The sequence below is a fragment of the Helianthus annuus genome, chromosome 16 (assembly GCF_002127325.2).
Source record: "Helianthus annuus cultivar XRQ/B chromosome 16, HanXRQr2.0-SUNRISE, whole genome shotgun sequence".
Lineage (NCBI taxonomy): Eukaryota > Viridiplantae > Streptophyta > Magnoliopsida > Asterales > Asteraceae > Helianthus > Helianthus annuus.
In genome coordinates this window covers 186,375,317-186,397,313 of record NC_035448.2, presented here as the reverse complement: position 1 = coordinate 186,397,313, position 21,997 = coordinate 186,375,317, and the positions used below count along the sequence as shown (strand labels likewise).

The 21,997-nt window shown below is 34.4% G+C and overlaps 1 protein-coding gene across 1 annotated transcript; it reads left to right on the top strand.

Moving 5' to 3' along the window:
• The first annotated feature begins 293 nt into the window (after nt 1-293).
• Nucleotides 294-21,028, top strand: LOC110882647 (callose synthase 7). The gene is made up of 42 exons (XM_022130624.2): nt 294-792; nt 1,896-1,996; nt 2,152-2,264; nt 2,544-2,631; nt 2,712-2,822; nt 2,908-3,030; nt 3,111-3,200; nt 3,838-3,929; nt 4,023-4,146; nt 4,605-4,739; nt 4,826-4,902; nt 6,072-6,189; nt 6,322-6,444; nt 6,864-6,981; nt 7,978-8,309; nt 8,539-8,591; nt 8,691-8,751; nt 8,923-9,004; nt 9,086-9,135; nt 9,213-9,299; nt 9,951-10,055; nt 10,596-10,693; nt 10,767-10,848; nt 11,365-11,528; nt 11,621-11,744; nt 11,840-11,943; nt 12,504-12,606; nt 12,675-12,826; nt 13,480-13,589; nt 13,686-13,805; nt 14,317-14,385; nt 15,084-15,255; nt 15,337-15,448; nt 15,537-15,659; nt 16,404-16,522; nt 16,696-16,779; nt 16,866-16,978; nt 17,497-17,726; nt 18,143-18,940; nt 19,483-19,533; nt 19,671-19,856; nt 20,615-21,028. Exons 1-42 carry the CDS (start codon nt 597-599, stop codon nt 20,852-20,854), a joined length of 5,733 nt encoding a protein of 1,910 aa, XP_021986316.1. The 5' UTR covers nt 294-596; the 3' UTR covers nt 20,855-21,028.
• The last annotated feature ends 969 nt before the right edge of the window (nt 21,029-21,997 follow it).

The window sequence follows — 21,997 nt, the reverse complement described above, 5'->3', positions numbered from 1 at the left end:
GTTTCCTCTTTTGGTTACTATAGCGAGTATCGTTAACGTAACCTGCCAAAATGATACCGACTGAATTCCCTGTTGCGGAGGCACGAGTATTCCCACTAGTTAAACACAAATCTATCTTACCAAACAAGTTAAAAATATCAACCCAAACAAAGCACAATTATTCAAATCTAGTCATAGTTTCTACCATCAATCCATCATTAGTCTTATTATAAAAATACCGTAATCAACATGACTTATTGAAAAGGCGGGAAGCAACGGAAAGCAAAGCAAAAAAGAGAGTGGCAATCGAGTCACCCCCTCCCCCTTTTCACTTCCTTAACCCTGTAAGCTATCTCTTCTTCTCTCACTTTCCCCCAATTCGGTACCAAAAAGCTAAAGCAAAAGCCAAAATCACCACAAAAAGTCCAAAATGCACATTCAAAGGATCCACCACATATATACCTACTTCACACACCGATTCCAAACTGAATCTCAATCACACTTCTATTATCATTATTGCAACACATGTCGTTTCAATTGCAACAACATCACTGTTGTTGTTGTTGTTGTTGAGATTGAAGTGAGAATTGAACTTTTATTGGCGGTTGTTGTTAGTGATGGCGAGTACGAGTGGAACGAAAGATGTAGGTTTACCGAGGAGGATGCCGAGGAGTTCTGTTATGATTGATAAGTATGCGGATGATAACGCTTATGTTGACAGTGAGCTTGTGCCGTCTTCCCTTGCTTCGGTTGCTCCGATTCTTCGTGTTGCTAATGAGCTGGAGAAGGATAACCCTAGGGTTGCTTATTTGTGTATGTTTTAATTCAGAAACTCTATTGTTCTCTTTTTAGTGTGGTTTGTGAATTTTGATACTAGTTTTTATTAGTTTTCGTGGTCGAAATTCGAAAGTCTAGGGGTGCCAATTTCGGACACGTACACAAAGACGAATATAATCATGTTTTCGGTTTTCGGTTACTCGGTTTGTCATACTTAACTGGTTTAAAGAAAAACTGGTTGTGTTAGGTTGACTTAGTTTAGTTATACAGGTCGTGTTTGAGTTGACCTGTTTAACCTGTTTGGTCAAATAAGTCTACCGGCTTTAATTAAATAGGTTGACCCACTAACCTGTTTATGACATGTTTAACTGATTTTTTACATCCCGCCAACATGATTGACATGTTTACAACTTGAGTATTACCGCCAAACCATTTGACACGTTTGAATAAATGGGTTAAAGGGGCCGTTGGTCTACCTGCTTTATCTAAACATGTTGATCCACTAACCTGTTTATGACCTTTTTAACCCGTGTTTTACAACCTGCCAACCCGATTAACACGTTTACAACTTGAGTATTACCTGCCAACCCATTTGACATGTTTAGATAAATAGGTTAGAGGGGTCGTGTTCGGGTTAAATGGTTTTAGCATGCGATGGTTAGGGTTGATGTTTTGACACAAAACAAAGTATGGGTAGTGTTTAGGTTGAATAATTCAACCCGCTAACCCACTACGATTGACACCCCTAGACGTAGCTGTGATATTGTAACTTTTAAATTATGTACTTCTAGGTTTTCCTGTCTTAAAATGTGTAGATTTATTAAATTTCATATGTTTATACTTTGAAATTTTGACTCATTTAGTTATAAGAAATACAGAGCATTCACAAAAGAAACATACTGAAGCGCAAACACTAAAAATGTTTGTCAATTGATGATGATGATGTTGACCATAAATCTTTAAACAAAGTGAGTCCAGAACTCAAAGGCAACCACTAAATATATAAGGCTCTTAAAGCTGTCATATATACAATCTTATCGTATAGAAGATGAAGAATGCTGCAAGCTAGCTGTTGGTGTTAATCGCAATGTTTGACTTTGCTCATGATGTAATAAGGACGTTTGACTTTGTTGAATTAGGCCGGTTTCATGCATTCGAGAAGGCACACAGGATGGACGATAAATCTACTGGACGTGGTGTTCGCCAGTTCAAGACGTATTTGCTGCATAGACTTCAAAAGGTACATACAATACGAATGAATCTTTCCTTTTATGCTATTGTAATTTATTAGTTTGGCTTATACACTTGTTCATAACAAGAGTATGATGGCATTCAACGTTCCACTATTGATTTATATAATTACCATGGGAATTTGAAATATTATTTTTTTTACAGGAAGAAGTAGAGACGAAACCTCAATTAGCAAAAAGTGATCCTAGAGAAATCCAGAAATACTACCAAAATTTCTATGAGAAAAATATCAGAGAGGGTCAATTTACAAAGAAACCGTGAGTCTTTTGTTTATAATCAACGGCCTTCCATAATATTCTGTCACTGTTACCTTACCTCGTAACTATTTTATATGCAAAAGCCCCGATTTTTTTTAAATTAATTTTTAACATGTTAAATTGAATTTTTATGATTTATTTAACATGCTAAGTACACTGTTCCCCAGTTCCTCACTTACTCATTTTAATATATATATGTGTGTGTATGTGTGTGTGTGTGTGTGTATATATATATATTATATATGTTGTTTTTATTCTAACGTTTATTATCTTTTAAAGTGAGGAGATGGCTAAGATGTATCAGATTGCAACGGTCTTATACGATGTATTGAAAACAGTGGTACCTGATACAAAAGTTGAACCTGAGGTATAACTCGTACATCATGCACATATCTAGTAATGTTTAAGTTAGTATGGAATATATTACGTATTGAAAAATATTTGCAGACTCAAAGATATGCGGAAGATGTAGCGGAGAAAAAAGAACAATATGTACACTATAACATTCTTCCTATATATGCTGTTAGCGTTAAACCAGCAATTATGGAGCTTCCTGAGGTTGTGATTAGATGGATACACGCATTATTTCATCCTTTCTTTTCCTTTGTTTATATTTCTTTATTTATATCTTTTGATTTTTTAGATTAAAGCGGCTCTACGGTCTCTCCGGAATGTGGATAATCTTCCGCTTCTTAGAAAGCCCGAGGATAGCGACAAAGCCGTTAATGATATACTCGAGTGGCTATCTTCAATATTTGGATTTCAGGTAAATTTTGTTCCTATATTATTTTAAATAATAATTATGTTTGTGTCGTATAATTGTGCCCAGTATTGTTTCAAATGAAGAAAGGAAACGTTGCAAATCAACGAGAACATTTAGTATTGCTACTTGCAAATATCGATACAAGGTCCAAGAGTTCAGAATATTGTGAGGAGGTAAAGCTTCCACAAGCATATTAGATATTTTGATATTAGGGGTGCTAAACGGGTCGCGTTCGCGGGTTGGCGGGTTCAACCCGACTCGAACCCAAAAATGTTAGACAAACCCGAACACGACCCGAATGTTCGCGGTTGACCCAAACATGACCCACTCAACCCAAATTTTTTTATTTTTTCCGCACATTAATATACTAAAATTAAAATACACTACAAAAAAACACAAATGTATATAATACAGTTACATTTAAATTATAAAATATTATGTCAGTTTCTCGTTTTAAGTTATAATTATGACATAAAATCCACACCCAATTTAATTCATAACATAAAACATATTGTAAAAAATATAAAATAATATAAATGGGTTAAACGGGTCACCCGCCAACCTGACCGGTTTGACCCGAACCAGCCCGTTAGCTAAACGGGTCCGCGGGTTCAACCTGAAACTGACCCGAAACCGTTTAGACTAACCCAAACCCGCAAATTTCATGTTTGGTCCGTTTCATATTTTTGGGTCGTGTCAAAAATTCATATCCCTAATTCATATATACCACTTCTTTGTCTTTTTTGTCACAAGTTATTTTATTTGATTGCACTTAACCACTAATTGATTATAGTTTTGAATATTTGGTAGTTGAATAGCCACACAGTACAAACATTAATGGATAAATTTTTCAAGAACTATAGCTCATGGTGTGATTATTTGCACTGCACGTCAAACCTCAAGTAAGTTATTCTCAATATTTGAATTTTGTATCTTGTATCTTGTGTTTATTATTTTATAGTATACTTTATCGTGTTCTTTTTATTATTACATAGGTTTGAACCTGGTATCGATAGGCAGCAGTTAGAACTTCTATACATTGGGCTCTATCTACTTATTTGGGGGGAAGCTTCAAATATCCGTTTCATGCCTGAATGTATTAGCTATATTTTCCACAATGTATGTTTATTTATCTCGATATTAAGTTCGTGCACTTCCTGTTATTATGCGTGTAAAGTATGTACCATAATCAATTCGGAACTGAAATATGATAAACTAAACAATCCATTGAAGTTAATTTCGAACCGAAATTATATAGTTATCATAAACACTTTTACATGTAACATAATATTATATATCTGTATCATAATCAATTTGGAACATTTAAAATACAACGTGGGTCAACATGACTGAAATATGATAAAACTAAACAAACCATTGAAGTTAATTTTAAACTAAAGCTACATAGTTATCATACACACCTTTTAATGTTACATAATGTTATTTATCATCCACCAATCTTGTGTAGTTTCCGAATGATTATTGGAAAAATATTTAGAATTCATTAAGTTGAAGGGAAAATGCTTTGACCTCAAAAGTCAACTGAACACATACCGTATGTTTTATTGACTGTTTAGATGGCGAATGAAATGCATGGAATTTTGTTTGCTAATGTGGAACATGTAATCGGGGAGACATATCAAGCGGAAGCAGTTGGAGAAGAATCATTTCTGCAGAATGTTGTGTTGCCTATTTACGAGGTTATGCATGAGGTAGTAAAATTTAGTTCCGCTTCTTTTTTATTTTTTTAATGTAAATTTGGTGAGTTATTAAACAGTTCGTTCTTACATGGTGACAGGAAGCCATGAGAAATCGAGGTGGCAAAGCAAGTCATTCTTCTTGGAGAAACTATGATGATCTTAACGAATACTTTTGGTAATGCACCTCATCATTTATTCAAAAGATTATATTTAACTCAACTAATATATCTTTTGTGTTCACGTTTAACATTTACCATACTATATAGAGTAAAATGCCGTTTTCGTCCTTAAGGTTTGGCTACTTTTTCTACTTTCGTCCAAAGGTTTGTTTTTCTGCATCTGGATCCAAAAGGTTTGAAATCTTGCCATTTTCATCCAACTCATTAACTCCATCCATTTTTTAACATTAAATCAGGGGTATTTTCGTTTTTTTGCTATTTTTTGTAATGATTTAAGGGTTTGGCTGGGAGAAAGTCAACAGAGGTGGATCTTTCTTTCTTATAGTGTTTTTTATTTAAAAAAAAATTGTCTAAAAAGACGGAAATGCCCCCAGTTAAAGGAGAGAAATGGATGGAGTTAACGAGTTGAATGAAAATGGCAAGATTTCAAACCATTTGGATCCAGATGCGGAAAAACAACCTTTGGACGAAAGTCGCAAAAGTAGCCAAACCTTAAGGACGAAAACGGCATTTTACTCTGCTATATATAATAAAAAAATAAATAAAAAGGAAATGGGTCGAACAGGTAAAAAATCATCCATACTGTATATAAAACCTTTTATATGGTTCTATTCAAAAGATTAGATTATAATTGCAGTAATATATCTTATGTAATCATATCTGACATGCTAATGATTGTATTAATAAAAATACATTATGCTTAAGAAAGGTGTTTATAAGTTACTCAGTTTTAATAGAAACTTTAAGAGTAAAGTACACACATGGTCCTCTTGTGATTTACTAAAATTTTGCATTTGGTTCCTAGCTTTTCAAAAGTACACGGATGGTCCCCGTGGTTTGCACTTTTTAACGCATTTAGTCCCCAGCCAACAAATCTAAAGGTTTTAGGCATGTCCAAGTTAGGGACTAAATGCGTTACAAAGTGCAAACCGCAGGGACCATCCACATACTTTTGGAAAAAGCTAGGGACTAAATGCGTTAAAAGTACAAACCACAGGGACCATCCATGTACTTTTGGAAAAATCTAGGGACTAAATTCGTTACAAAGTGCAAACCACAGGGACCATCTGTGTACTTTCGAAAATCTAGGGACCAAATCCAAAATTTTGGTAAACCACAGGGACCATCCGTGTACCTTACTCAAACTTTAATATTTCTTTCACAGGTCTGAAAAATGCTTTAAACTAGGGTGGCCAATGGACCGTGATTCGGACTTTTTTGCTAGCCATGATGATAAATTTCAAGAACAACAACAACCACCCGATAAATTGCAGGAACCCGAGGTATTAGTTCAACTTGACAGTTTGCACTTTGCAGTTTCTAGTTTTATTTTATTCCAAACTAGTATTTAACTGAAAATGCTTATATTAGCAGCCTTTTGTTTCACATGATTTTATAATGTTTTCTTTTGGCAGGAGCGCAGCAGTGTCATATCTGGAAAGAGGATACCTAAAACAAATTTTGTTGAACTGCGAACATTTTTGCACCTTTATAGGAGTTTCGATCGAATGTGGATGTTTCTTATATTAGCTTTTCAGGTATACGTTAACATCATAATGTTTTCTAGAGTAAAGTACACGGATGGTCCCTGTGGTTTATCAGAATTTTGGATTCCGTCCCTAGCTTTCCAAAAGTACACAGATGGTCCCCATGGTTTGCACTTTGTACCGCATTTAGTCCTCAGCTTTTTCCAAAAGTACATCGATAGTCCCTGTGATTTGCACTTTGTAATGCATATAGTCCCTAACTTGGACATCTAAAACCTTTAAATTGTTGGCTGGGGACTAAATACGTTACAAAGTGTAAAGCACAGGGACCATCCGTGTACTTTTAAAAAGCTAGGGACCAAGTCCAAAATTTTGGTAAACCACAGGGACCATCCTTGTACTTTACTCTGTTTTCTATTATGTTTTTATATTTGGATAAAATTTACATGCATTTTCCTTTTTGTTTTCAGGCTATGCTAATTATTGCATGGCATGGGGATGGATCAATTTTTGGAATTTTTGAGGATGATGTGTTTGAGAATATTCTGAGCATATTCATTACTTCAGCCGTCCTTAACTTTTTTCAAGGTATAGTTTTTATTGGTGTAGAAATCACTATTGTAATAATATTTTCTTTGTAATCATAATTAACACATTATTTTGTAATCGTAGGATTATTATCGTTATAGTATTGTTTTGTGGATTATTTGAATTTTCTTATGAAATAGCTAACGAGTAGATTATGATTACGAAAACAATATTATTACAATAATAAGCTAGATTTTGAATAAAATGATTTAGAAGGTTGTGTGCCTTAAGAATACCCTTGTGACTTTCAGCCCGGACAACCGTTCCCCTTCTAACTAAACTTTTTGATTCCACCTGTTTGACCCATATGAGATAAAGCAAAATCCAAGTTAACCCTTTTATAAGTAAATGAGTTAAAATCTATGCAGTAAATATTGGTTATCAATCCCCATGTAAAATATAACTGTCCAATATCGGTACCGATGTTATCGGTGATATTGACTAGTATATCACCGATTTTTCCCTATATCAGTACCTTTCTTCTTAGTTCTTCCATTTATCTTTCTTCTTATTGCTGCTATTAGTGTTTTAAGTCTTAAATGTTAACTGTTTGTGTTTTAAGTCTTAATCAGTTCCTACTTGCTACAATTGTTAGTGTTTTGCAAGTTGAAGAAGGTAATTTGTTAATGGTAGGAAAGTATACTGAATTGTTAGTGTTAAATTGCTATATATATATATATATATATATATGTAGGGTTAGGATCGTGTAGAAGCACTAGGCTAATTGAGAAACTTGAGAAACATTCTAGACCACACATTTTCCCTAACCTTTTCTTAATATACACATATGTGTACATATGTGTATATTACGAAAAGCTTAGGGAAATATAAATTACTGATATCCCACCACGATAACCTATATCTCAAATATCAGTCCTTGACCAATATCCGATTTTTTACTGTACTAACTGCATAGGTTAAAATTACCACCTCTACATTTTCCTTCCGTTAACTGTCTTTCAGGGCCTAAGTTTTTTCGCCACTTATATTCTGCAGCTTCTTTAGATACAATCCTTAGCTACAACGCTTGGAGGAGCTTAAAAAACACTCAAATACTTCGTTATCTTCTCAAACTTACTGTTTCCGCCTTTTGGGTAGTGATCCTACCCATTGGATATTCGAGATCCGTTCAGAACCCAACAGGAGTTGTGCGGTTTTTCAGTAATTTGGGAGGAAATCAAAGGGAACAGTCGCTTTATTACTGTCTTGTTGCAATTTATTTGGCACCAAATGCATTGTCTGCATTGCTGTTTCTGCTCCCACCCTTGAGGAGATATATGGAGCGTTCTAATTGGCGTGTAATTGTCCTTCTCATGTGGTGGGCCCAGGTATTTAACTTTGACGTCTCTTTTTTATAATGCGAAACATGAATATATATTAAAGGTGAATATAACTATACTATTAGAATGATAATCTATTTTATGAGATAAAATGATTTAGGGGGTTGTATGCATTTGACTATATTTTGGGTGACTTTCAACCCGTTTCAGTTTTAACCAATTATTATCTTTTACCCATTTTACTTCTTATTGACTTTAAAGTTGTCAACTTTTTCAGCCGAAGCTCTATGTTGGAAGAGGCATGCATGAAGACATGTTTTCCCTTTTGAAGTAAGAATAAAGAGTTAATTGATGTTTGAATATATATATGTATATATGTATGTGTGTGTACTTAATTTCTTCTTTAATTATATTACACTTGACATTTAGGTACACACTGTATTGGATGCTGCTGTTAGTAAGCAAGTTTTCATTCAGCTACTATGTGGAGGTGGGTTTTTCTTTTTTTTTTTTTTTTAAATCACATATTTACATATAGTTTTATCATAAAAGGCACATAACATGGCTAGTAATCATGCCGTACTTATTGATAAGCTCATAAGTTATATGACGGTATTTTTGTAAGCAATTTTTATGTTCATTATTCACATTTTGATGATAGATATTGCCACTGGTTGCACCCACAAAAGCAATTATGGAAATGAAAATTAGCATATATGAGTGGCACGAGTTCTTTCCAAATGGTAAAAATTGTTTTAATCTCCTTTTTTGTGTTTCTTTTTTAATTAGAACCTGATTCATTATTTTTTTTATTAATTTTGTAGTGACTCATAATATTGGTGTTGTTATCGCTATTTGGGTTCCAATTAGCATGGTAAGTGTCTTCAGAAATACTTTTTCATCGGTTTTTATGCAACTGATTAAAAATTAGAGATATTGCTGTTCTTTTAGGTTTATTTCATGGATGCACAGATATGGTATGCAATATTTGCTACCATAAGTGGTGGAATCTATGGTGCTTTCAGCCACTTGGGTGAGGTTAGTAGTTAGTACTTAGTACTTTCAACATAAGTTCTAGTTAGACTGGTAAATAGGGCATCAAATGAACCGAACAAATATGAACAGGGCCTTGTTCGTGTTCCTTTGTTACAGAAATATATGTGTCACAAACTGTTCCTAAACACTTAGCGAATGAGATTTTCTGTATGTGTTCGTTCATAAGGAAATGAACGTGTTCACGTTCGTCTGTGTTCGTTTGTTAATGTTAAGAGTTTTAGGTAACAAACGTTCATGAACATGTTCATAAACAGAATATATAAATATATAATACAATGATACTTATTAAATATTTTATTTGTCAGAATTTTGAAGTATTTAAAGAAAAAATATAAAAATTAAAAGCACTAACAAACTATTGAACACAAACGAACACGTTACGAAATGTTTATGAACACAAATGAACGAAGGTGGTCTCTATTCATGTTCGTTCATTTAATTAAAGAGTGAAATTTCTTGTTCGTGCTCGTTCATTAATAAATGAAGGAACACAAACGAACTTCCCGCTGAACGGTTCAAGAACTATTCGCTGAACGTTCAGTTCGTTTGCAGCCCTACTGGTAAACAGACAAATTCTTTATTTTGTAACACAATAGTTTCAACTTAGTATCAATTTTCTGCCAATATTGTTAGATTCGAACACTTGGGATGCTGCGGTCTCGATTTGATTCAGTCCCTGCAGCTTTCTATGAACGCCTTGTACCAATGCAGAAAGAAGAACTCGAAAAAGATCCACTGGTACACCAACAATATGTTTTCTATTTAGTTTTACAGTTTACACCCTTACCCTTCTGCTAACCTAGTTATAAGTAGGGGTGCAAACGAGTCGAGCCGAGCCTGAGCTCGACTAGGCTTGATACGAGCTTTGTTTCTAAAGCTCGAGCTCAGCTCGTTTATTATTTAATAATTAATTTATATTAATTATAATTGTTTTTTTCTATATAATTTATTATTTTTTCTTGATTTTATATAATGTAATTATTATTATTATTATTATTAAAATTATTTAATACATTAATTGAAAATTATATAAACAATGGGCTCGTTTAGGCTCGCGAGCCGGCTCGAGCTCGATAAGCGAAGCTTGGGCTCGGGCAAGTTTACTAAACGAGCTTGTTTTTAGGCTCGGGCCCGAGCTCGTTTAAGCTCGACTCCTCAGCGACAAAACCCAAAATGATCACACCTCTAGTTGGAGTTTTTTTACTCCCTTTTTAAAATTTTATTTTCCATTCTACTTGTTTAGTCTCTTTAATTTTCTTGATGGAAAATGGTATGTAGGAAGATGATCAATTGGTAAGAAAGAACATTGCAAAATTTTCACAAGTGTGGAACGAGTTCATATTTTCAATGCGAATGGAGGACTTAATCAGCAACAGGTTTAATCCACCTCATGTCTCAAATAAAATCTGATTAATGTTCATTACTTTAATAATATCACTTATTTGTTAGGGAGAGAGATCTACTCCTTGTACCATATACAACAAGATTTGTCTCCGTTATCCAATGGCCACCGTTCCTGCTAGCCAGCAAGGTTGAACTCCTCTATAGTTATATAAATTAGTATTAGAGTACAATGCCTTTTTGTCCCTGCGGTTTGGCGACTTTTGCAACTTTCGTCCAAAGGTTTTTCTGCATATGGATCCAAAAGGTTAGAAATCTTGCCATTTTCATCCAACTCGTTAACTCCATCCATTTTTAACGTTAAGTCAAGGGCATTTTCGTCTTTTTAGACATTTTGTGATGATTAAAGGGTTTGGGTGGGTAGAAAGTCAACAGAGGTGGATCTTAATTTCTTATAGGTTTTTTTTTTAATAAAAAGTTTCTAAAAAGATGGAGATGCCCCTCATTTAACGGAGAAAAATGGATGGAGTTAATGAGTTGGATGAAAATGGCAAGATTTCAAACCTTTTGGATCCATATGCGGAAAAACAAACCTTTAGACGAAAGTCGCCAAACCGCAGGGACGAAAATGGCATTTTATACTTAGTATTATTATTCTAGTTGAATTTGAATCATGCATTGACTGTTTTGTACTTATTATTTTAAGATCCCGATTGCATTAGACATGGCGAAAGATTTCAAAGGGAAGGAAGATGCAGACCTCTTTAAGAAGATCAATAACGATGATTACATGTACTCCGCAATTATCGAGTGTTACCAAACACTAAAGGATATATTATTGAATCTTCTTGACGATGAATGGGACAAAAGGTAGGGACTATGTCTATGTTAGTTTATTTTACATTTTTAGTCACCCGTTATTGAACTTATTATCTACAATTTGTTTTTCCGTTTTTATGTAGGATCATACGCCATATATGCCGTGAAGTAGATAGTAGCATTCAGCACCGATCGTTCTTAAGTACATTTCGTATGAGTGGATTGCCTTCACTCAATGATAAGTTGGAGAAATTCTTAAGTCATCTTGTAAGCATTTTGTTTCAATAATTAATGAGTTACTATCATTAGCTTTTGAAATTAAAGACTAATTTTTTTTTTTTACTTTATTGAGTGTATTCCAGCTAACTGATTATGATAATAAGGAGAAATACACATCCCAAACTATTAATGTACTTCAAGATCTTATGGAGATTATCATACGCGATGTTATGAAGAATGGGCCCGAGTAAGTCACATGCTTCATATCACAAGGATTTTTATCTCTAGCTACTAGAGATGGCGTTTTTTATTTGTTTAGAGTAAAATGTCATTTTCGTCCATGAGGTTTGGCCAATTATGCGACTTTCGTCCAAAGGTTTGTTTTTTCGCATCTGGATCCAAAAGGTTTGAATTCTTGCCATTTTCATCCCGCTCGTTAGCTCCATCTATTTTTCTCCATTAAGTCAGGGGTATTTTCGTCCTTTTTGTTAACTTAAAGGGCAATTCGCTCTTTTTCACTTAAGGACTCGCTTGTACATTATGCTAAATGCTTGTACATAAAGTGAAAAAGACCGAATTGCCCTTTAAGTTAACAAAAAAGACGAAAATACCTCTGATTTAACAGAGAAAAATGGATGGAGTTAACGAGCCGGATGAAAATGACAAGTTTTCAAACCTTTTGGATCCAGATGAGAAAAAACAAACCTTTGACGAAAGTTGCAAAACAAACCAAACTACAGGGACGAAAATGGCATTTTACTCATTTGTTTATCTTAACTTATATCATGAAATCTGTGGCTTTTTTAGAGTAGTTGAAAGAGCGTATTCACATCGCCAGAACAATGACAAAAAGGAGAGATTTGAACTTATCAATATCGAACTCACTCAAATAAAATCTTGGAAGGAGAAGGTATAACAACCTTTTCACTTTTTTTAGTTTTATGTTACGTTTAAATAATCTTTTATTTGTGCATATAGGTGGTGAGGCTTCATTTGCTTCTCACTGTAAAAGAATCTGCAATTAATGTGCCTATGAATCTAGAGGCCCGCAGGCGTATCACTTTCTTTACAAACTCCTTGTATATGAAAATGCCAAACGCTCCAAAAGTTCATAATATGATGTCATTTAGGTCAGTAATTGGCGTCAGATGATATGTATTATGTAATATCATTTCATTTGGCACATCTACTATAGGGCTGCAATTGAGCCGAGCGAGGTTGAGCTCGAGCTCAAACTTAAACGAGCCAGTTCGGCTCGGCTCGTCTCTTTTATTTTATCGAGCTGAAAAGTCGAGCTCGAGCTCGGCTAGTAAAATGTTCAAGCCAGCTCGTTAATTTTTTTTTTTAATTTTTTTTCACAAATATTGATAACAAAAAACAAGAAAAAACATAAAAATTACACATATATCTATATGTATTATTTTTATTTTCTTAATATTTTAAAGATCGAAAGGCATATTAAAAGTATTATATGTATGATTTTGGTTTATTTTTCTATATTTTTATATGGTTTTGATTAATTAGACTTAAAATGTTTAACACTTAAACCTCCTCCCACATATTATTTATTTAAATACATTTAAAATTATATTTAATCTATATAAAATATAATAATTCGAGCCAGGCCTAGCTCGAGCTCGGCTCATTTTGCCGGCTCCATTTCAATCAAGCTTTTTTCGAGCCGCGAGCTGCGAGCTTTTTAAACACCCCTACATCTACATACTAATTTTTGGATATAAATCTGGATACTTATTATATGTATACTCGCATTCTTTTAAAACAGTGTGTTGACGCCATATTATAACGAAGATGTTCTATATTCTGAAGAGGAGCTTCATTTGGAAAACGAGGATGGAATTTCAATTTTATTTTATCTTCAGAAGATATATCCCGGTGATTATTGGTCTCATTTGACTCAGATGCTCCAAATGTACGATGATTTTTCATTTCTGACTTTTAGTTGTTTACTTTGCGTGTAAATAAAATCAGACGAATGGCAAAATTTTGAGGAACGGGTTAGAAATCCGAAATTAAAAGCTACTGAAGAAGACAGAAAAGAAGCAACACGCCAATGGGTTTCTTACAGAGGACAGACACTTTCAAGAACAGGTTTAGCTATCACTGAGTAAAATGCCATTTTCGTCCCTGAAGTTTGGCCAGTTTTGCGACTTTTGTCCAAATGTTTGTTTTTCCGCATCTGGATCCAAAAGTTTTGAAATCTTGCCATTCATCTAGCTCATTAACTCCATCCATTTTACTCCGTTAAGGTAGGGTTATTTTCGTCTTTTTTGAATACTTGTACATTATGCTAAATTCTTGTAAATAAAGTGAAAAAGATTGAATTGCCCTTTAAGTTAACAAAAAGGACGGAAATACCCCTGCCTTAACGGAGAAAAATGGATGGAGAAAAATGGATAGAGTTAACGAGCTGGATGAAAATGGCAAGATTTCAAACCTTTTGGATCTAGATGTGGAAAAACAAACCTTTGGACGAAAGTCGCAAAACTGGCCAAACCTCAGGGACGAAATTGGCATTTTACTCTATCACTTATTTGTACTATGTTTCTTTTCATGATTTGTTACATTTTGAAACTTTATTCATAACTTTTTTCGTTTCCAGTTAGAGGAATGATGTACTACAAGGAAGCACTTGAGCTTCAATGCTTTCTAGACTCTGCTCACGACAACGGTTAGTATAATCTAGAGGTGGCAAATTAGGCGTGTCCGCTGGGTTGACCCATTTCCTTTATAACTTATATAAATGATATATATTAGTAGGGCTGTAACCGAATGAACATTAAAAAGACCTTGTTCGTGTTCTTTTGTTAAGAAAATATATGTGCTCACGACCGGTTCATAAACACTTGCCAAACGAGAATTTATGTTTGTGTTCATTCGTTAAGGAGATGAACGTGTTTGTGTTCGTTTGTTAATTTTAGGTAATGAACGCAAACGACTGTTCATGAACACAAATAAAGACGAATTAATGTTCATTAACACAAACGAACCAAACAAGCGTTCATGAACAATATATTTAATACATTGTGATTTATGAAATATTTATTTGTTGAAATTTTGAAGTATTTAAATAAACTATAATAATAAAAAACACTAATGAACTATCGAACACAAACGGACGCTTTACCAAACGTTCACAAACATAAACGAACGAACACAGCCCTGTTCATGTTCATTCATTTAACTAAACGAACAAAACTTCTTGTTTGTATGAATGAACGAACACAAACGAACTTCCAGCCGAACAGTTCACCAACTGTTCGCTGAACGTTCGGTTCGTTTGCAGCCCTATTAATATTAGACAACCAAAATTGATCCTATTTCAATAAAACATTAAAGTCTAGCTAACTACTAGACTTTCAACTGCAGAAATTTTTACTGGCTACCGAACAGTTGGCAAGGCTCACAAAGAACACGCACAAGCACTGGCAGATTTGAAGTTTACATATGTTGTTTCCTGCCAGATGTACGGTGCTCAGAAGAAATCAAGTGACCATAGAGACCAAAGTTGTTATGCCAACATACTTAATCTAATGCTTAAGTAAGTACATTAACTCTTTCATATTTATTTTTTTATTGTTATTGATTGTTGTATGTTATAATTAGATGTTGAGTGTTTCAGATATCCATCTTTACGTGTGGCTTATATAGACGAGAGAGAGGATACCATTAACGGGAATTCTAAGAAGGTTTACTACTCTGTTCTGGTCAAGGGTGGGGATAAATTAGATGAGGTAACTATAAATTATAATATAACTATGTAAGTGTTATATTTGTGATGAACTAAAGTTTAATATCTATGAATTTAAATTTGTAATTTAGGAAATATATCGTATCAAGCTTCCTGGTCCACCTACAGAGATTGGTGAAGGAAAGCCCGAAAATCAAAATCATGCAATTATTTTCACTCGTGGGGAAGCCCTGCAGACTATTGACATGAATCAGGTAACTTCAAACGGTTCAGTTTCGGTTTATTTACTGACGAATGGGTTGATTTGGGTTGTGTTATTTAATCAAACGGGTCAAACAAGTTGAAAGTCACCCACAGTCTACTTTTTGCGTAAACTATCCCAAAAGCCATTTTCGTCCCTGAGGTTTGGCCAGTTTTGTGACTTTCATCCAAAGGTTTGTTTTTTCGCATCTGGATCCAAAAGGTTTGAAATCTTGTCGTTTTCATCTGGCTCATTAACTCCATCCATTTTTCTCCGTTAAGGCAGGGGTATTTCCGTCTTTTTTGTTAACTTAAAAGGCAATTCGGTCCTTTTCACTTTATGTACAAGCATTTTGCATAATGTACAAGTATTATTCAAAAGACCAAATTGCCTTTTAAGTTAACAAAAAAGACGGAAATACCCCTGACTTAACGAAGAAAAATAAATGGAGTTAACGAGCCGGATGAAAATGGCAAGATTTCAAACCTTTTGGATCCAGATGCGAAAAAACAAACCTTTGGACGAAAGTCGCAAAACTGACCAAACCTCAGGGACGAAATGGCATTTTGCTCTTGTTTTATTCAAATTTCAGGTTTATTTAATAGTGTTTTGGTTACTAAAATTATGTTAATGTTAAAAAGTAGGAAAAAAAAAGTTTTTGCAGGTTAACCACCCGTACAAATATGACCCATTAGACCCGAAATACCAATCTTTTCATCTCTACGTGTTACTAAGTATCTATCTATCTTATGTTTAGGATAATTACTTTGAGGAAGCATTCAAAATGAGAAACGTTTTGGAGGAATTCTATAGAGATCATCATGGCGAACGCAGACCAACTATTCTCGGATTGAGAGAACATATTTTTACCGGAAGGTTGGTGTGTGTATATTATCAAGATCAAATAAGAATGGTTTTAATCCCTAAATTTTAACTTTGATCACAAATTTATAGGCGAAGATTCTCTAAAATGTTGTCTCTATCACTTATATACAAATATACATATGTATGTACGTTTATGTTTGTACTATCGTGTTGTTAATTTACAGTGTGTCATCACTCGCATGGTTCATGTCCAATCAAGAGACAAGTTTTGTGACAATTGGTCAAAGGATTTTGGCTGACCCTCTGAGGTATGATCATTTATTGCCTTGTTCATAAATGTATATATGTGATTTTCTATACATGATATATTTTTTCCGTGCATATGATATCACAGGGTGCGGTTTCATTACGGTCACCCAGATATATTCGACAGAATCTTCCACATAACAAGGGGTGGTGTAAGTAAAGCTTCAAAGGTTATCAACTTAAGTGAGGACATATTTTCAGGTAAAACCTTGTTTGTTAATCAGTAACTGAGGTGTTAATTAGGGCTGACAATTTCTACATGAACATGATAACAGGACACGAACCTACACGAAGTTAACAGGTTTCATGTCTATAACAGGTCGACACGTTAAGGCGCGTGTTTAATTTCGTGTCTTAACAGGTTAAATACATGTTAACCTGTTAAGACCCGTTAATGACACGTTTATAATTTTAAATAAAAAAATATGTGGGGCTCCTAACTTTAAATAAAAAAATACCTGGAAGTAACGTTTATATATTTAATAACACGTCGTGTTCCTGTCTTAACATATCATTTCGTGTAACCTCTTTATTATCGGGTTCTTGTTCGTGTTTAGAAAATCTGACACAATAAGATTTTGTGCCGTGTTCGTGTTTACCTGTTTCGGGTTCGTGTCTTATCGTGTCCGTGTCTTAACAGGTAGGGTTGACACGATATGCCAGCCCTGTTTGATTTTTTTTTTTTTTTTGCATGGTTAATTTTAATAAGTTTCTTTTAGGTTATAATTCGACTCTGCGAGGGGGTTACGTGACACATCATGAATATATTCAAGTTGGAAAAGGTCGTGATGTCGGTATGAATCAAATATCTTTATTCGAAGCCAAAGTCGCAAACGGAAACGGTGAACAGACACTTAGTCGAGACGTTTACAGATTGGGCCGACGGTTCGACTTTTACAGAATGTTGTCATTCTATTTCACCACAGTTGGTTTCTACTTCAGTAGCATGGTATAGTCAATAAATCAAATATTTAGTTTTGAGTAAATTGTCATTTTCGTCCCTGAGGTTTGGCCATTTTTGCGACTTTCATCCAAAGGTTTGTTTTTTCCGCATCTGGGTCCTCGTTATTTTAAAATCTTGTCATTTTTGTCCCTGAGGGCCAAACCTCGAGGGACGAAAGTCGCAATAAATTGCCAAACCTCAGGGACGAAAATGGCAAGATTTTGAAACCACGAGGACCCAGATACGGAAAAACAAACCTTTGGATGAAAGTCGCAAAAGTGACCAAACCTCAAGGACCAAAATGACAATTTACTATTTATTTTTGGACAATACTATATAAGAGACTTTTATATAATGTTGTCATTCTGTTACACAAAGTTAATTATAACATTTTCTTGCATTTTCTGATTCTTGCGTTCCAGATTACCGTACTTGTGGTGTACGTATTCTTATACGGACGAACGTACATGGTTTTAAGCGGGCTCGAAAGGAAGATCATGGAGAACGCAGCTATCGATAGCAACCGCGTTTTAGAACAAGCGTTAGCCTCACAATCCGTTTTTCAACTCGGGTTACTTTTAATACTTCCAATGGCAATGGAAGTCGGTTTAGAAAGCGGATTTCGTCGGGCCCTCGGTGATTTCATAATAATGCAACTTCAATTAGCCTCTGTATTCTTCACTTTCCAACTCGGAACCAAAGTGCATTATTTCGGAAAAACAATTTTACACGGGGGTTCAAAGTACCGAGCTACGGGTCGTGGGTTCGTTATCTTTCACGCCAAGTTTACGGATAATTACCGATTATATTCACGAAGCCATTTTGTGAAAGGGATTGAGTTGGGTATGTTATTGGTTATATATCAAGTTTACGGGGAATCATACCGGAGTTCTGAGTTATATCTGTTTATTACTTTTTCGATATGGTTTTTGGTTTCGTCATGGTTGTTTGCTCCGTTTGTTTTTAATCCTTCGGGATTCGATTGGCAAAAAACGGTTGAAGATTGGACTGATTGGAAACGATGGATGGGTAATCGCGGTGGGATTGGAATCGCGCAGGATAAAAGTTGGGAATCGTGGTGGGATTTTGAACAAGAGCATTTGAAACATACGAATATACGAGGGAGAATTATGGAAATTGTACTTAGTTTACGGTTTTTTATTTATCAGTATGGACTTGTGTATCACCTTAATATAGCTCGTGGCAGCAGAAGTATACTGGTATGTCGTATTTTTAATTTTCCGCCGTTCAAAAATAATGTATTCCGGTTATGTCCTTTTGTTTTTTAAATAGAGTAAAATGTAATCTCCGTCCCTGAGGTTTGGCCGTTTTGCAACTTCCGTCCAAAGGTTTGTTTTTCCGCATCTGGATCCAAAAGGTTTGAAAATCTTGCCATTTTCATCCGGCTCGTTAACTCCATTCATTCTACTTCGTTAAGTCAGTATTTTCGTCTTTTTTGTTAACTTATAGGGCAATTCGGTCTTTTGAATACTTGTACATAAAGTGAAAAAGACCGAATTTCCCTTTAAGTTAACAAAAAAGATGGAAATACCCCTGACTTAAAAGAAAAAACGGATGGAATTAACGAGCCGGATGAATATGGCAAGATTTCAAACCTTTTGGATCCAGATGCGAAAAAACAAACCTTTGGACGAAAGTCGCAAAACTGACCAAACCTCTAAGGACGAAAATGGCATTTTACTCTTTTATATATCGTTGTGAAATGTGCTCATAATTTTACATTGAAATTTTATGTTTGTAGGTTTATGGACTTTCTTGGTTGGTTATGATAACTGCTCTTCTTGGCTTGAAGGTATGTAATTATGTATCATGGTAGTATATATTGATATTGTTCGTTTGACATTGGCCCGTTTACAAGTAAATGGTTTCAAACACATGTTGCCCGACTCATAATTTTGCTGGTGATAATCTTTTTTGTGTATTTACTAGATGGTCTCAATGGGCAGACGAAGATTTGGGACCGATTTTCAACTTATGTTTCGGATCTTAAAGGCTCTTCTGTTCCTAGGATTCTTATCAACTGTGACTGTCTTATTTGTTGTATGTGGGCTCACTTTAAGTGACATATTTGCTGCTTTACTTGCCTTCTTGCCAACGGGCTGGGCCTTTCTCCTCGTAAGTTTCAAGCTCCCTTGTTTTAAACTATCTATATACAAACGGGTCGATAAATATAAAAGAAGGTGAGCTAATAGAAGGTACGGGTCAAAACGGTTTGAAGGTCACCCAAGTAATATTGTTAATACGTAAGATCTCCTTAAATCTGTTTATTTAAACAAATAAATAATTTTTTAGTATTCAAAAAACTTTTTCGGTAAATTTCATTTAACGTCCTTTAAGTTTCAGCGAAATTAAAGCCGATGTCATTTAACTAACGAAATTAAAGCAGATGTCCGTTATCTTCTAATTTCTTTACAGACGTCCTTTCTCCCTAAAAATATTACAAAAATAAAGGACATCCGTTGTAAAGAAATTAAAACATGAAGGACACCGTCTGTAAAGAAATTAGAAGATAAAGGACATCTGCTTTAATTTCGTTAGTTAAAGGACAACGCCTGAAATTTAGCTGAAACTTAAAGGACATAAAATGCAATTTACCCTAATCATAAAGTGTTTATGCTCTTATTGGCATTATGATAGTTTAGATGGTATCTGTGTAATATAGGACTGTGCAACCCTATTATGATTTATGACTACAACCTTTTATGGTTTAACTCTGGTCAACTCAACATGGCCGTGACTTGACCCGTACCAAAACTTACATGTTTTGACCCATAGTTCGAGGGTCTAGTTTGCCACCTCTACTTAACCAATACTAACCAATATATATAAACAATATCTGTGTTTGCTGATGTTGGTTTATGGTGGTTGTGAAGATTGGTCAAGCATGCAGGCCATGTGTGAAAGCTATAGGATTATGGGACTCGATAATGGAGATGGGGCGCGCATACGAGTGTGTATTGGGGCTCGTGATATTTATGCCGATTGTTATATTATCATGGTTCCCGTTTGTATCCGAGTTCCAGACAAGGCTTTTGTTTAATCAAGCATTCAGCAGAGGCTTGCAGATCTCAATGATTCTTGCAGGGAAGAAAGACAAGACTATGTCTGCTTGAACATAATTTTGGTTTTACTTGTAAATTGTAATTATTTATATATACTCTAACTAGGTTAGTTCCCCGTGTGTTACACGGGTTGAACAATCTAAACTATATAATAAATATTTCTTGTAAATGCAAACCAAAGATTGAGACGTTTATATACCAAATTGATATAAATAAGTTAATATATTTGAGCGTGTTCCCTTTTCGTCAAAGGAAATTTAAAATTTATGGTTAGATAATTTATTAAAGAGTAAATTGTCATTTTAGTCCCTGAGTTTTTGTCCAAATTGTCATTTTAGTACAAATAGTTTTTTTTCTCCTCTGGGTCCCTGACTTTTCCTTTTACTTGTCATTTTGATCACATTGTCTAACTTAGTCTAAAAACCATGTTATAATTAGGCGTATTTTTGGCATTAAATTATTATGAGGTTTATAAATTATGTTGTAAACTACCCTTAGTTATCACTACACAATAGTTATGCCAAAAATACCCCTGGTTATAACCAGATTTTTAGACTGCGTTAGTCAATGTGATCAAAATGGCAAGAAAATGGAAAAGTCAGGGATCCAGAGGGGAAAAAAACAATTTGGACTAAAATGGCAATTTGGACCAAACCTCAGGGACTAAAATGGCAATTTACTCTTTATTAAAAAAATATGTTTCGTTAATAAAAAAATATGTTTTTTTTTTTCTAGAAGAGATTATATTAAAATTAAACTAAATAATAATTATCTATAAGAGATTAAACTAAATAATATTTAATATGAGAGTTATCTATAATTAATTAAAAGAGATTAATTAAACTAAATACTAATTATCCATAAGATATGGCCTAATATGATGACAAGTGTCCCAAAATTGGTTTCTTTTATTATATAGTATAGATACTATAACACCTTTCGTACACTTTAACATCTTAAATGTTTTATCTAAGCAGTTCCGGTATCAGTCAACGACCGATATTTGAGATATAGGTTATCGTGGTGGGATAAATTTCCATAATACAGAATCTATAAATATTGCAATTTAACACTAACAATTCAATATTTTCTTCGACCGTTAACAAATTAAACCTTTTGCAACTTGCAAAACACTAACAATTGTAACAAGTAGGAACTCATTAAGACTTAAAACGCCAACATATAACAATAACA

What these genes read in the sequence shown, in the direction of transcription:
- LOC110882647 (XM_022130624.2), top strand. Translation starts at nt 597, where the DNA reads ATGGCGAGTACGAGTGGAACGAAAGATGTAGGTTTACCGAGGAGGATG. An exon ending in CTTTCAGCCACTTGGGTGAG is followed by an intron (nt 9,300 to 9,950) that starts GTTAGTAGTTAG and finishes CAATATTGTTAG; the next exon opens with ATTCGAACACTTGGGATGCT. An exon ending in AGACTATTGACATGAATCAG is followed by an intron (nt 15,660 to 16,403) that starts GTAACTTCAAAC and finishes TCTTATGTTTAG; the next exon opens with GATAATTACTTTGAGGAAGC.